The sequence below is a fragment of the Pungitius pungitius genome, chromosome 9 (genome assembly GCF_949316345.1).
Source record: "Pungitius pungitius chromosome 9, fPunPun2.1, whole genome shotgun sequence".
Classification (NCBI taxonomy): domain Eukaryota; kingdom Metazoa; phylum Chordata; class Actinopteri; order Perciformes; family Gasterosteidae; genus Pungitius; species Pungitius pungitius.
Genome location: NC_084908.1, coordinates 5,248,608 through 5,264,793, shown reverse-complemented (window position 1 = coordinate 5,264,793; position 16,186 = coordinate 5,248,608). Strand labels below are relative to the sequence as shown.

The window sequence follows — 16,186 nt, the reverse complement described above, 5'->3', positions numbered from 1 at the left end:
GAAATGAGACTAGAGATGAATGAGATGCGTGTTGGAAATGACATGTGTATATGGATATGTATGTATGTGGGCGTCTTTGTGTATCGAGTATATGTAAATGGTAACCAAGAGGGTGCCAGAGTTTGATGGGGTCTTTAATAGCTGATGAAAACATTTCGATTTCATTTTATTTATTTACTTACTTGTTTGTTTGTGGGTACTGTCTGACAAATCTAGTTGTATTTTTGGTATCCATGTATGTTGTTTCAGGAAGATAAGGAACCCTTATCTTCCTGAACAGCAATTTTCTTCAGCTCAGAGTTGAACTTCTTAAACAGATCTTCAAACAGCAGAGTCTGGGATTTGTTATGACTGAGCCACTACTTTTATCAATTGAATAAAAGCAAACAATCATCATTTGTTGGACTGTAAACCAACACACACATCTTCTAGAGTGCTGCAGGAAACAGTCCTTAAATTAGATTATTTTGTACTTGTTGCTCCCTCATCTCAAAGTAAATTGGATTGTGTGCAGATGACTGGAAGAAGGTCTGCGGTCAACACAAGCATAGATTTGAACGCTTCGCTAATTGCACAATTAGAAAAACACACATCCAGAATTTTGAAGCTGTAAAATTGGCAGCTGAATGAGAATGCGTCACCAGTCCCCCTTGTTCAGTGGTGGTGACATAAAGTCACATGACCTGGTGAAGCCCCCTAATCAGCCAATGGGTCCGCTTTCAACTTCGAGAGATTAAATTCACATTAAAATCAGAAAAGTGCTCCTTACTTGTTAACAGTTCAAGCAACACAAGCATCATCACCATAGGGTTACCCAAGGGCCTTCTTGAAAAATGCAGGGGAGGGAAGCGGTGTGACGCTACCTGCAGCGCGTGATGCTTCCCTGCTTTGGCAAAAGTAGACGGCCAAAGCAGAAGTAGCGGCGGCGTCACCGATCATCACCATGGATGCGGTCTGCACTTGTAACTCCACGCTGCCATCAGGCCTGCTCAGTGTGCTCACTCTGGTCATTTTGTGGAAACAATAACCAGCCTCATGTTGTTCTACTGTGAGCACCACGAGGAAACAGCAGAATCAATGAGATACCGTACCCAACAACTCGGAAGGAAATGGGATACTTTCTCCTCTACCAAGTTTACCCAGGCAGCTGTAGTACATATTACAAATCAAAAACATTATGATCAACAACGAATCACTATTGAGGGCTCTGCAGATTCACATAGGTGTTCTCAGAGAATCCACATGTCAATAGAACGTTTGGAGGCAGCATTTTCAGATGAGCAATGTCAATATTGGCATGGACAATGGATGCATAGATGCACCAGCATGGATGCGTTTCATCTCAGTAGTCGTATCAGTTATCTAACAATATACAAAAAACATGCTTAACTGTGCAGTTCTGGAAGTCAGATCGATTTGAATACAAAGAATTATGAATGCTATCTAGAATTCAATTTCAAAGATATTTTGTGAAATGCTTGAGGGCATTTTACATTTTTAGTATTAATAAAAGAATACAGCTGATTAGAATGAATCATTATTATAATAAAAGATTATTGGCTGCCCCATGATAATCACACAAACGTTTAAACAGAATGAACAGATGTCCCCTTTAAGAAACATAATGTTGTTCCACGATCATCCAGGAGAGAAAACAAATGATTTTTTAGTCTAATAAATGACGGTTACTGTCACTAATGAATGCAAGCAGACACATTTCTTGGAACGTCGTCATATGTCACGCACTCCTGCATTAATTAATCCCCTCCCCCTTTTTTAGACTGCTTGAAAAGCTGAAAACATTGGATGCTGCTTTGCGGGTGGAGAGAGTTTGCCGCTCCGAGGGCAGTGGGAGCCACAGACACACGGCGTCTTGTTCTCCGCAACATGTACATGATCTCAGACAGGCCTCGGGCCGGGACCCACAGCCTTGGCCTCTCGCAAAAGGAAAAATATTGAGAACCCATACGGTCTCCCTGACCAAAATTAAATGAGACTTCTGTTGTACTAATCTCAAAAAGAAGGAAGTTACACAAGTATGAGCTGCTAAAAGAGAAGCTGGGACACAAAGCAAACATTTCAGTGAGGATCAAAGAGAGCAAATGGGTCAAAAAGGGGAGGAAATCACATTTAGGGCGCCGCAAGTTACGGCTATTACTAAAACAAATACACAAATGTACGTCCTAGTCTTCTAAAACTCTAGTTCCCATCCCACGAGGGACTCCAGCACAGACGTAGCTTGCACACTCATGTAACAACTTCAAATTCTCATTTTACCTGGCAGTTTATTAAGAAAATAATATTTGCATGAAAATTACAGACTGGACACATATTTTCGTTATGTTAAAAACAACCAACCAAACAATATAATCACAACAAGGAAATAATTCACAGACCAGGTGATCAGATTCTTGACCAGAGTCCATGTCAGTGAGCTACACGGCTTCTTTAAGGAGGATCTTCGCAATTATTCCAATAAGAAATAATTCACCACAATCATCTGTGTGTGTTTTTCACAGAACCACAAATCTACAGAATCATCAGGAAAAACAAACATTAAGTTAGCAACTAAGTTAGTTAATGATCTGGATTATCGAATGAAAGAAGATGCTGAGAGAAAAATAACTCATAAATAAAACTCATCACTGGAGGTCGACTAAACTGTCCTAAATGGTTATTTCAACTCGGAAAAGCTTGGCTCTATATTAGAAGTTACAAAGGAATGTCGCTGAAAAAACGCACACAACCAGCCGGCCTAGAAAAACACACAACAGGGATGAGGAGCCAGAGAAGAAAGCCTTCCCATGGTCATGTGCTCGGCGAAGCAAGCAGTTCAAAGTACAGAGGAGCCACACAGCAGACAAGAGACATTACTTTCTGAAAGTGAGGGTGTGAAAAAGCTGTCCGAAACATTGCCATCACTCTTTTTTAGGATTAAGTAGCTACTTCACAGCACAAAGACGACAAAACTCAAGTCGAATGCGATAGCGAGGACACAATGTGGGGGACTGTTGTCAAAGCGCTCTGCTGAGTCAGAATGAACTCCCGGGTGAGAATAAACGAGGTCAGCGAGGCACACGGATTATGTTCTCATCTAGGAAGATTGTAAGGTGGAGCTGAATGTTTGACGGGAGGAGAAGAGAGGAAAGTAAAAGAAACACATTAATGAAACAAAGCTAAAGAAAGACAGACTGCAAGGCCAATAAGACACAGGGCACAAAGCGGGGCCTCCAGTTTTACAGGCTAATTTAAAGTTAGAAACGGCACAAAGACTGTCACACTGAGACGGAGGGAGAGGCACGTGAGGCCCGAGGGATTACAACAAGAGGGCACAGCAAAAAGACAAATGGGGAGATTCCACGCACTCGAGACACTTTGGGTGATCATTAAGCCAAATCGCGCTGTAGAAAATTAAAACTGTTGTCTCTGCCAAAACAGAAGGGAGTTGTTGTATGTTGTATGTGAGGAAGTAATTTCAGTCAAGTCATTCTGTAGATGGAAGAGATTTTCTGCCATTCAAATGCAGTAAATATCACTCTACTTTTTAATCATAACGAAAAAAATATAGAACAACAGCTTCATCTGAATTTTTCTTTTTAACTGGCAACATTTAACATTCTGCAGTACAAATGGTGAAATTGAGTTGCACTTAAGCACAAGGCTTTCCAGTGTGTGTGTGTGTGTGTGTGTGTGTGTGTGTGTGTGACTAACAGAGGAGGTAATGTCTCATAAACCTACGTCTGGCTCGTCTTCAGCGGTGCAGGCTGGATTTTCATGTCGGACAGTAAACTACGCCACTGATTTACAGAAGCAGCAGCAGGCAGAGGGAAGACGGTATATTTAGTGACAAGTGATGAGTGATGGTGAAGCAGGGAGCCCGTTTCTCTTCCACTGATCAGAAAACAAACAACTATTTTATCAATAAATGAATGGATTTGGACAATTGTAAAAACAAGCACGCAAATGACTTCATATTTAGGGAAACTGTAACTTGGATTTCTATAATAATTATTATTTTGCCAAATTTGCATAACAAAGAGTTATGCTGTATAGGATATAGCTCAAAGAACTATGACGATCTGACATCCACCACAGGCACACACTAGTATGCAGCACTTAAATAATAAAGCAGATTTAAAGTACACGCTGTATTCAAAATCACCACTCAATCAGCCGGCTGTCAGATAAACATCAACAGAAAGCACGACATTTCAGAAAGAGGATTCTTGTCCTCACATGTTAAAGTAAGTTACAGAAGTAACTTTCAGGCCACATCTGTAACGTTAAATACAGATTTTGTCCAACAGTGCGTTCACATCCAGAAACCCTTGAGACCCTGAATGGGTACAAGCAGCAAAGAAACTTTCCCTGTTTCCACTCATCACGTCTTGCCCACTTATGGTGAGCTTCTGGAGCCGCTACCACATCTCCATGAGGCCACAGCTAGTGGGAGGAAGGTGACCAAGCCCCCGGTATGCACAGTGACAAACACACAGGCAGTTTATCAACGACCACTGTGCCTAGTTCAAGTTAAGTAACGTTAAATAAAATACGTAACCGTTTTATTTACAGGGAAAACTAACGGAGGTTAGTTTTTGCAAACGTTACTGTGTAACGACGGCTCCGCTGGAGTCGCGTGACATGTCGGTTGACGTTAACGTGCGCAAACCTGTTGAACTTGGCTAACCACGGGTGTTTAGCTAATTGTGCTAATGAGACCGCTCGCTAGCCGCCTCGTTTTGACGTTAGCTAACGTTAACTCTGCACCTATCGCGGCAAAGCGATACAAGACGAACCGGCTTAACTTACATCTTTTTGTTCTTGTTTGATGTTGAACAAGTTGAGTCGCTGGAGTCGCGCTTTCATCCCATCCGCCATAAACCTTATACCAAGACCCGAGCGACAAACGCCACTTCTCCGCGACTTGCCTCTGACAGTGTGGGACACTTCAATACAATTTCATCGGAAAGTTGATGTTGCTCCGTGAACCCGAACAGCCTGCGGTTAATAGTGAGGCTTCCCAGGATAACGTCACCACAGATCCGGTTCAGAGATTTCAAAGTAAGGGCATCCAAATCACTTCACATGCATATTACTCATACGCGATATGTATTCGCTTTTGTTTTGAAAGGTTGAATTTCCCAAAAAGCAGACTTTATTCCAGCAAACAGTCGTTAGCTTGTCGCAGCTAAATCCGCCAATACAGTAGGAGAACGGGGAGGACGCAATTCCTGTCCCGGGGTAGTCAAACTTTGGGCGGTGGAGTTTTGGGTGGTGTTCCCTTAACCATTGCAGGATTAACATTGTTATCTTCGTTGCTATGGTCGGGTAGGGACATTATTTCCTGTCTGTAAAGCAGCTCAAACCTAATCAAGCAGAAATGATTGCCCATGGGACACATCCCGATAACTGATAGCTGAGAATGAATAATGAACTGTATGTAACTTAGCAGAAATTTTACCGCTTTAAGGAAAATGTAATTTCGTCAACGTTTTGTCTGCAGAACTGATTACATTGTTGTTGACGGTGTAAGATCCAGTAAATGTCATTATCTCCCTCCTTCCCGTGTGTTCAAATCAAAAAGGGAAAAGGGTAACAACTGAACCACTTTATCCAATCTGCGTGTTTGTTTGTTTATAACCACGTGATTAAATTAATCCACCCGAGTATATTTATTTTGAATTCTGGATTTCTTATTGACTAATATTTATTCAATCGGAAACGCTGACTTCGGGTGTGAAGATAGTTGAAAAGATCAAACTCAAATTCATCTTCTTGGTCACGATCAAACTCATACTCAAATCACACATGCAAATTCAAATCTATAATGTTTTTGTGGAATTAAAAGTCAACTACATATTTATTTTTTAACGTGGATGTGTAGAAAAGTTATTTTACTAACCATGATCAGTTATTTAATCACCAAAATTATCTGATGGTCATATCAATTTGAGGTCAGTATAACACCGATTACTGATAAAAAGAGGCGAGTAGTTGTGTTGCCAAACTGAGCAATAAAATACTTTCAGTCGGCTACCAATAACCAAATTCCTATTAGCTGACCAAACTGGCTACAATACAATACTAACGTACTCATCTTGAAATATCTCATTCTTAGTCATCACACATCACTAGGTCATAAAAAAGTGAATTCAAAAGAATAAATGAGACGCTTTAGTGGTGACACCTGGCGGCTACTTGTTGCCATTGCAGAGGCAGCAGAGGCAACAAAACAGGCCCTCAGAGACAGTTTGTGTGCGAATGTCTCAGGAGGAGAAACTTTGCTTTTGCGGGGTGATTACATTTTGTAGCCGTATATTGAAACGTTTTCCTGCAGTGATTACTTTTTGTAATATTGTTTGTAACATACAACCCTATATGGTTATTAATCACTGCACATAGAATATCAGAACACTGCTAATGACTTGTATGATCTTGAATGTATGATATCAGTTATTATGAAGGGTCGAATGGCAGCCCACTCCCGGATGATTGATGCTCATAAAATTGTGATGCAAATGAATGTACTATCACTTCCCCGCAGTGTGTGTGTGTGTGTGTGTGTGTGTGTGTTCAAGACACGTTTGATGCAGTTCATGCAGCTCACTACATCTAATAAGCTAAATTAAATATAGTCTTGTAAAGACATTTGGCAATGCTCCAAAATGGGACATCTAGTCACTGGTCCATGCTAATGTGTGTGTTTATGTCGGTCTGTGTGCCCCAATGTGACAGAGATAGAGCAACAGGTGGTCAGCCTGACATCATCATCATCATCGCATTCCTCAAAGGGCTGAAACAGAAAGAGAGACGTAACAAAAATCGCACACACACAACAAAAACCACATGAAGCCGTTGCCATGGGAAGTAGGTTTTCCATCCTGCCTGGACAATGTAAAACAAGCTGTGTGGTGTGTGATTGAGGGAAATGTATCCGAATGTGTTGAAGATGTAGATGTGTATATATATTTTTATTTATTTATTATTTAATATTGACAAGTTTACATTTGGACTTCTCCGACTCATTCAGTGTCCTCCATTGTCTCAGAGCCTTTGGCATGTTGGCATTATGGAATGTCTCTGGCTCGCCTTGGGACGCCAGCTGGGGCTTTGCACCGCCGAGAGCTGGCCATGTGGAGCAGAGGTGAGAGGCTGGTGTGTGTTGGTCAGCATGTGTGTGTGTATGTGTGCGTGTTTACGTTGCTGCAGGGAGCCGTCACGCCAAAGAGATCCAGTTTCCCTCCGCCATAAACAGGGAACCCTCAGGCAGCATTTTGCCATCAACGTGAGAAGGTTAAGCTTCTACAGTATGTCTCTGTGCTTTCTTTTAGGAGTTGTGACATTGTTCTCCTTGACTCATTGAAGAATTTGGGCATTTATTTTATCGCAATGCAGATTTGCCCCCCTCTGGTACATAAAGGCTACAGCCGGAGACACCGGTGTCTAACCCCCCTACCTTGGTGCTGTTGTGGCCCCGGAAGACGTAGCAGGAGCAGCTGGGGGCCTCTCTGACCAGGCAGCCGAAGCTTCCGGGCTCCTGGCTGTTGTGAATGAGCTTCGTCACTTGGTGGGGCCGGCACTCGAACAGCACTGTGCGCGTCAGCGGGTCCCAGCCGGGCCCCTCGGCCAGGACACACACGCAGCACACGCGCGACGCCGACACGCTCAGAAACACCGACTGGTTGAGGGAGGAGGGGCCCGATGGGCCCCCGCAGTGTGGCGCGGGCCCCGGACTCTTCTGAGCACGCCTGCTGATCTCGGCCACCACCCAGGGCAGCATGGCCATGGTGGTCAGGTGGTGGACGGGAAGGGAGCCGATCAACGTCAGTCTGTATTCTACTTCCTCCTCCGGCTCCTCCTCCACCTTCCCCCCACACGAGGAAAGTCTCATCCTCGGAGACGGTTTGTGGGGACACGGTGCGGAAAAGGCCCGACGCGGGCGCGATGGACACACGACGCAGCGGTTGTTGGGAGTTATTTTAGGGGGGGGGTTCTCGGAGCTCCCCAGCCCAGAGGGTTCATCTCTCTGGGGCTTCACTTCAAAGTAGAGTCCCTCCATGGCCTGCTGGGGGCCAGAGGGGGGGGTTTTACCGATGATTCTGAAAAAAGTAATACTGGGCTCCACTTGGAATCAGCAGTCTTTTGGCTGTAGAGGTCACAGGGTCATCTGGAGCGGACTGGGAAAAAAAAAAAAAACACACACACACACACCTGGTGTTTACCCCACCAGGAACACGTAACCACACCTTCTTACAGTTTAAGGACACAGGGACACATGACACCCCCACTGTGAGGACGCGTACTCGGCCGTGTTTGTCATGAGGGAGAGAGAAGGGGTCCAGCTGACCTCTATGATCCCCGAAAGACGGAGGCTTGTAGACGTAACTTCCTTTTAACAAGAAACCACGTCAACTTGGCCGTGCTCACAATGAGTCGACACCAGCCACGGAGTCACAACATACACAGGAATCGGAACCGCTTGCCTATCTCATATTTGACCTTTCAATATTCAGAATTCCTCAACTTACAACAGTGCACCAAAACAGCGGGGCTAGAATGTTGCTTTCCGAGGAGCGCATTTCACCGCTCATCGGGATCTTTTACGCACCGCACAAGATTATTTTTACGCACCAAGTGGCGCAGGCGACCGAGCGCGCGTGTGCCATTGAATTAGTCTGAATCGATTTAACACGATGTTTCTCCGCTGCCACCATACCTGCTCACTGAGGTCCTGTCCGAGAGAGTTCGTGGAGTATTTCAGAGCACACGCACTAGTCGCCGAGGCTCCACGCCGGGCTCTAGTGTGCGTTATATATAGCAGGCTGCGCAGACCAGTCCTCCCTCTTCTCCTCTCTGCGCTCACATGGGGGCATGACAAGTGCATGCTGCATGCATGCACCACCCCGGATAATATTGTGTGTGTGCGTGCGCTTTACTTCTTCTGAAAGTTGCAAGAATCCATGTGCAATGTTAGAAGCCACTTTATTTGATTTTTGTATTGAGTTAAATTGTACTTGTACTTGGCATGTGCAGCGTTTGATTGACAGTCACGTGAGCTGCTACATACACGTTTAGGGTTGTAGCAGCTCAAAAAACAGCTCAGTCCAATATACTAAACTTTCAATGCCATACCTTACGAATAAGATATAATATTACACACTGACATTCTTTTAAGTGTAGATATTTGTCTGAGCCGCTCTCCTTGAGACACTTCAGGTCAGCAGGCTTGCAGTTGATGATTAAGGAAGGACGCATACTACATGTATGCAAATACAGAAATGTGTGAATCTAAACATTACAGGGAGACAGCAAGAATGACTGCGGCGGAGGGGAACACCTTCTTTGAGTAATCTCTGGGAACTCATGGCTAAATAAAGAATCCCTTCTGGAATAATTAAGACAACTGGTGCTGTGTGTCTCTCTCTGTCTCTCGGTCTGCGCTCTACTCCGGCTTGGGCTGCAGCTTGTTCTTTTCTGGCTCAAAAAAGTTTTCAACGATGGCGTTGACCAAGTCGTCCAGCTCCTTCTTCAGATGCGTCACGTCGCTGTTAGAGGATGCATAGAGTCCAGATGAGTGTCACTCAAAGCTAAAACAATTAGCTTATTGACATGAAAGTACTGTAATTATCGCTCAATTGTTCAAGATTCTTTACATCAGCTTCACCAAGGCTGGACCCCCACTGGCACTTCGCTAGTGTGAGAATTACAAGGAACACTAATTACACTTCTATAAAATTAGCAGCTATTCATAGTCAGTCCACCGGGGGTCACCCTGTAGCGCAGGAAAAACCCACTGAGATGGTACACATCAGCTGCCACTTTTCAAGGCAAAAATGACATCCTCTTAGATTTTACTGGTGTGGCCCACTTGTGTCCACTCACCTAAAATGAGGTTGACACTCCTGATCCAAGCGATCGTTCTCCCTAAAGACATCAAGTCTCTACAGCGACCTACCTGTTGCCAGGAGCAGCACAGAGTTCGGTGTAGTATTTGATCTTTGGCTCAGTGCCACTGGTCCTCATGGTGGCCACGCCCCCGTTGGAGAAGGTGAAGGTGATCATCTGACTGGAGCTGGAGGTGGGAAGGACCTGGGACACCAGAGAAGAAGCAGGTACGAAAAAAGACGTTGCTGTTTGTTTAAATTAAATGATATTATTAATTCACCTGTTAGCTCAGCGCTGCTATGTTACTAGCTCTCCTTTGAATTTCAAGGCAGATCTACTTTTCATGATGCCAATGACGATGGGAAGTACACTTACAGCCTTGTTGCCGGGCTGGTTGCTGTCATAGCCGGTGGTCAGGTCTCGCACAGCAGAGATGGAGAAGCGGCCACACTCGGTGGGGTACGAGTTCCCTCGGCCGCCGTAGCTGCGCAGGCGCTCAAACAGGCTGCGTATCACTTGCTGGTCGTGGCAGATGAAGTAGGAGTTCTTGCTGATGTGGTAGCCGTACCTGACAGGAAGGAGTAGAGAGAGAGAGAGACACAGTTCAAGCCTGCCGTATCTCCCCTAAAAAACGTCATCAAAGACAAATGAGTATAATTTAAGGGTGTGACTCTTACTCTTCGTAGATGCTCGTTACTTGTTGAGAAAGGGTGAAGCTTTTCGTGGCGAGGTAGGAAATCATCTCTCCTGCTATGGCTGCAGCACTCACTCCATCCTTGTCCAATACAGAGGGACTACACATATAGCCTGACTCACACACACACACACACACACACACACACACACACACACACACACACACACACACACACACACACACACACACACACACACACACACACACACACACACACACACACACACACACACACACACACGTGATTCCAGCATAATCGTGTTCATTTGGAATGCACTGTGCCAAGTGATTTTGTATGTGTGTGTTGAGCAGACATCCGTCGTATTAACCTCCAAGGGCCGTAACCTGAAGCATGAGGTTTGACTTCAAACTAACAAAGACAGCTGTCTGCCATTAACACAGCTAATGAACAAAAAAAGTGTTCCTGCAGCTACGAACTGGTTGCAAAACCAGTGAGGCTACACGTACTGTCAGGCGGGAGTGAGTCAGTGCATACCTATGGCCTCCTCAAAGGCAAACAGAACAGTCTTGCCCTGGTCCAAAAGGTCTCTGGCTCGGTTTCCCATCCACTTGAACCCCGTCAGTGTTTCCTGTCCAAACAGCGGCGACAGTAGACGTCAAGTGTGGTTTGAAACAATAACTACAAGCAACATTTGCTGTAAAGCCATATTTCTTCCTGATTGTTCTCTTGGAGCATCTCTTTAGCTTTCGTTGCAAGGAGACCTCGACCTGCAGGAGGATTTTGCCACGGCTGTCTTGCTGTAGCAGTGAAGCACACTTGAATGAACCCAAGACCCAGCCCTGGACTTGCGGAGTGTTACCTCATAGTGGAAGCCTTCCTTGAGAGCGATGGCACGCAGTATCTTGGACGAGACGGTGCTGGACAGCATGTAGAGGTTCTTCACCGCCGCAGCGTCAGAGTTTTGCTCCTTCCAGCAGCGGAACATCCACCAGCCGAGCAGCGCCCCCAGCTCGTTGCCAGTGAACACACGCCACCGTCCACTGGCACAGAGAGAGATGCACGTCATGGAAGAGCGGGCACATGACCTCTGACATCACCAAAGCAGTTACTCTGCAGGGGTTCTAGGACATTCGAGGGGTTTTACTGACGGCTGAACAAGTTCCAGTTCGGTTTAGCTGACCCTGTATAAATCTGCATTGGATAGAGAGGTACTACTGCTGCCTATTGTTGAGTCCAACATTGTTCAAATGTTGCAGGATGGGATGAGCTAACGCTGACCTCTCCTGCTTCTCGGCGACGGCCAGTCGATCGGCATCAGGGTCGTTCGCCAACACAACGCCGGCCCCCTCCTTCTCTGCCAGTGCAAACGACAGCGTCTGCAACACGTACACATGTTACACAACCACTAACACACCGTCTATGCATGGCCACGCGTGATGTGAATGTCCACAACATACCAGCACTCCCTCTCCTTCCTCAGGATTGGGATATTTCACCGTGGGGAATTCGGGGTCTGGATCTTTTTGTTCCTCCACAGCATATGGAGGTTTGAGGTCGAAGGCCTTAAAAGCCGATTGGACAAATGTGTGACCAACGCCATGCACAGACGTGTGCACAATTTTCACCTCTGACCTCTTGTTTATGTCCCTGTGAGTACAGAAAACACGGTCAAAATATTCATTTTTTTCTGCATGGCTCTGTCTTCCGCTGTAGTAATGTGTGTAAGTATCCTATTTGGCCCTAGAGTGGTGTTTATACAGGCATCGGATAAGTTAGGCAGCTAAACATCACAATCCTCAATGGAAAACAGTGAATGTCAGCAGCTGGTTCTCCATAAAGCACCTGTGATGACAGTGATTCTGGATGGCTTTGAAGTACTGTGTGTGGATGTCCTGGTAGGGATCGTTGAGCAGGGGGCTCTTCAGGGCCTCCTCTGCGCTCCAGGACTCCGGCCAGGGCTCCAGGTTCTCCTTGATGGCCTTGGAGATACCTTCGTCATGAGGAGACACAATCTGGGCTCCGTTCCTCCAGTACACCTGAGCCACAGACGGAGCAGAGATGGATGAAGGAATAAGGAGTATTGCCTTCAATATTGACACCAACATTTCAAAAGGCCATAAGTATTTCCTGCAATCAAATGCATGTGACATGTTCAAATTGTTCAGTTCACCACATGTACGACATATAAGACCAAAATAACAGGAACTCACGGCTAGGTCAGTGAGTAAGTTATCAAAATAGCAGTAGTTAACAAAGGAAGTTACTAAGGAAGTAAGTAAGAAAGAAAATAAGCAAACAAAAAGTAAAAAAGGGAAACAAATAAAGAAGTCAAACAAAGTAGAAAGCCAGTATGCACACAAGCAAGTAAGCAAGCAAGCAAGCGGGAGGGTAAGTAAGAAAGGTACTAGGTGGGCAAGTATGTAAACCAACCGGTAAGTAGTTAAGAATGTAAATTATCCAGTAAGTAAGTAGGTTAGCAAGCTTGAAGGACAATTTAAAATATTCATGCACACTAGCAAGTAGGTAAATAGAAATAAAATTACTAAGCAAGAGAGTGTGTTGTGAGTAAGCATGTAAGTAAGTGATTAAGTAAGTAGATAAGAAAGAAAGGAAGCAAGTAAGTAAAAGCTGTTACCTTGTAGCCATTGTCCTGTTTGGGGTTGTGGGAGGCGGTCACCATGATACCAGCACACAGTCCCAGGTGTAAGACTGCGAACGGCTGCAGGGAGCAGGACAGAAATATATATATATATAAAGTATTGTATGCACACAACTACTTGATATCTTTTAATGGCAGGACACACAGGGACACATACATTCCAGGTGTGAAATTACTAATCAACCGATTTGCCAGGGAAAAAAAAGATAAAGAAGATAAATTGTCTCACTCGGCTGCCCGGCAATTACACAAACAAAATGAGTAACAATGAGAGAGAATCACAGTAATTACGTTTGGCTGTGTGTCACATATATAGTTACCCAATAAGTGTGTGATCACTGACATGTTGTAGAGGAAAGGTGGGTTAACTACATTTAAGTGTGTACTTCACTTAGCAGCTGGTATTTGATCAAATCTTTGTTTGGGCCGCAATATGAATATTAGAGTTGTACAAAATAGCTTCATGCTTCATCTGTAACAATAATATTCCCATGTAGCTTTTTTACTTGTACCTTTTCCTTCTCTCGTTCTTAGAAATATTTTGTTCCCGTTTATGGTTTGTAGTACGGAAACAACGCATCATGAGAAACATATGTGTGTTATGCAACCGGCAGTAAACCTGAGGGGGCGTTCACTTTTGGAATGGAATTCGCCCTTTAGCTTTTCTGTCACTGTCATCTGCTTCACCAGGAAAACTGATCTGACTTAAAGAAGGGTGTATTTTAAATTACTGCAATATATATATATATATATATATATATATATATATATATTAGGCAGCTAAACATCACAATCCTCAATATATATATATATATATATATATATATATATATATATATATCGCGTATATATATATAAATAAAGAGTTGCAGTCACAATGCCTTAAAGCAAGAATCATTCATAAAATAAGTTATTACCACAAATGGCGTGGGGGTTATGTCAGAGAAAAGGTGGACCGGGACCCCTCTGCTGATGAACACAGCTGCTGCCAGGTTGGCAAAGCGCTTGCTGCTGCCCCCGCTGGGGGGGTGGGCACGGGCGTCGTAGCCGATGACAACTCCATGGTCCTTAAAGTCAGCGAAACTCTCCTCCAGGTAGCAACAAAAACCCTGTAAGGGATTTTTGGAGGGAGATTTAGGGGGCATAAGAGAAATCTTCTGTTAAAAAGAGATGGATATCTCACAAGAGCTACAGGAAGTCGGGTCCAAAAGTAACAACACAGAGATCCTACAGCAACATGTGACTTGATGCTTTGCGTGTTCGCAGCTTAGCTGTTCACCGACCTGTGTGGTCTGGATGATAGTGAGGTCGTTCATACAGGACGTGCCAGGGCCCATGGCTGCTCTCAGACCTGCTGTACCAAACTCCATCCTGGAGGAGAAGCATTTCTTCAGAGCCTCCACCGCGCCGTCTCTCACCAGGTCCTGCACCATGGATGCCGTCTTGGGGTTCTGAGGGGGTAAAAAAATGCCAACATTAATACAATGATGTCCATAACGTGGAGCCTACAACTGGAGGTGAAGTTCCCAGAGACCGGTTCTGATGTTTTAATGAGAACTTCCTAGGCTTGCCGAGAGTTTATAGCTTCATCCCTTCCAACAATGTAACTGTTTTTCGATGGTCAACAGATGTTTTAGAGCACATCTTTGTCAATAACGGAAGGTGAAAAACAGCACAGTGGCAGGAGGGTTGTTATAAGTGCGTTGTCTTTCAAAAAGAAAAATAATAATAGTGAATCTTTTTTCCAGCAGTAATCCAGATAGTGTTCATTGTCTAGTGTATTTGTTCTCCTGAGTCACTTACAAGCAAGGTTCAGACATCATTGTAATTTGGAAAAGGGCTCCATGATGCCTCCTATTCAGATGGGTCAGATGCTGTAATGTAATAATGTTCAAACTAATGAACCAGGGACTGTTTCCCAAAGTTAACTTATTAGTGGCATCCCGTGTCTTTTGAAGACGATGAATGGCTGGATGCGCGCCTGGTTCTTCATCTGTGTGCTTTTTAATAAACGCTAGTAGACCTGTATCAGTTCGTGTGGAGGAGTCTGGCATATGAGGATTTTATATTTGATTCATGTATTTACAACACACCACAACTATGCCTTGTCATAACTACATGAACTGATTTGATAAGAACTATGTGATTAGATAATATTCGAGATGAAAAGGCAACCTTAACAATCGACTTTGCTCTCCATGTCATACAAGTAATATGTACTTATAAGTACTTATTCATGCATTTATTGGAGACAATTTCCACATATTGAAAGTTCAGCTGAACTTTCTACGATAAACTAAAGCATTAAGGATTATAATCATTCAATAATAATTACACACTGACTATATTACAATATGAAGTCATTTGCTAAATGTTTTTGAATCAATCATTAGGAAGTGACAGACCAGTCGAACAGAGCATTATAACGAAGCACAATAAAGTTTTTTTACTGACCAGGAGCTAATTACGACAACGCAGCTAACGGTTTGTAGCATTTCACTAACTTGTCTAACCATGTCACACCCGACCGGTGACAGCGTTTTTATTAGTACGTTATAACAACATACACCCCTTGGTCTTCCTAATGTCGTAGAGCCAGTGTGGCCTCGCTCGCTGTGGCCGGGCAGGCACACGGTCTCGGGGATATCCCGCTAGCTGCCCGCTAGCTGCCCGCTTACCTTATCGCTCCGCAGCCACCGGCTGACCGCCTGGTCCAGCCCGGCGTCACCCGTCGAGGACAAACCGCTCTCCATGTCTCTTTTTGCAGTGTCAGGCGCTCTCCAAAGTGTGGTCAGTGGAGGTGAGGCTACTCGCACCCAACCTTTGACAGAGAAGTGAATAGCGGCTGTTCCGCTGGATGTGACCACTCGGGGTGTCAACAGCGCGTGGGGCGGAGCGGCGTAGGGAGTCACGTGTTTCCCGGTGTTGCATTCAGTGGTTGCCGCAAAGGTAGGTCATTTCACGACATAAATTACAACAATTG

General features: G+C 44.5%; 2 protein-coding genes across 4 annotated transcripts in view; both read right to left on the bottom strand.

Annotated features, from left to right (window-relative positions):
• Window positions 1-8,844, bottom strand: part of tbc1d1 (TBC1 (tre-2/USP6, BUB2, cdc16) domain family, member 1) — a 34,581-nt gene extending 25,737 nt beyond the window's left edge. For 2 of the 3 annotated variants that reach the window (XM_037471708.2, XM_037471709.2), the window contains exons 1-2: window positions 8,717-8,844; window positions 7,457-8,177 (exon numbers count right to left, since the gene is read on the bottom strand). In XM_037471708.2, the coding sequence (XP_037327605.2) occupies window positions 7,457-8,059 (603 nt within the window). In that variant the 5' untranslated portion in view covers window positions 8,060-8,177; window positions 8,717-8,844. Of the gene's footprint in view, window positions 1-4,809; window positions 5,050-7,456; window positions 8,178-8,716 lie in introns of those variants that run through there. The other variant, XM_037471711.2, reaches the window with a different exon arrangement.
• A 119-nt stretch (window positions 8,845-8,963) lies between these two features.
• On the bottom strand, window positions 8,964-16,102 carry pgm2 (phosphoglucomutase 2). Its single transcript, XM_037471768.2, has 13 exons — window positions 15,882-16,102; window positions 14,487-14,654; window positions 14,121-14,312; window positions 13,180-13,263; window positions 12,387-12,580; window positions 12,002-12,191; window positions 11,823-11,920; window positions 11,404-11,584; window positions 11,079-11,172; window positions 10,563-10,692; window positions 10,261-10,453; window positions 9,956-10,089; window positions 8,964-9,545 (listed from the first exon to the last, which is right to left on the bottom strand). Exons 1-13 carry the CDS (start codon window positions 15,954-15,956, stop codon window positions 9,443-9,445), a joined length of 1,836 nt encoding a protein of 611 aa, XP_037327665.2. The 5' UTR covers window positions 15,957-16,102; the 3' UTR covers window positions 8,964-9,442.
• Between the last annotated feature and the right edge of the window lie 84 nt (window positions 16,103-16,186).

What these genes read in the sequence shown, in the direction of transcription:
- pgm2 (XM_037471768.2), bottom strand. Translation starts at nt 15,956, where the DNA reads ATGGAGAGCGGTTTGTCCTCGACGGGTGACGCCGGGCTGGACCAGGCG. An exon ending in GGTGGCTGCGGAGCGATAAG is followed by an intron (nt 14,655 to 15,881) that starts GTAAGCGGGCAG and finishes TTACCCCCTCAG; the next exon opens with AACCCCAAGACGGCATCCAT. An exon ending in AGGAAGGAGAGGGAGTGCTG is followed by an intron (nt 11,921 to 12,001) that starts GTATGTTGTGGA and finishes TACGTGTTGCAG; the next exon opens with ACGCTGTCGTTTGCACTGGC.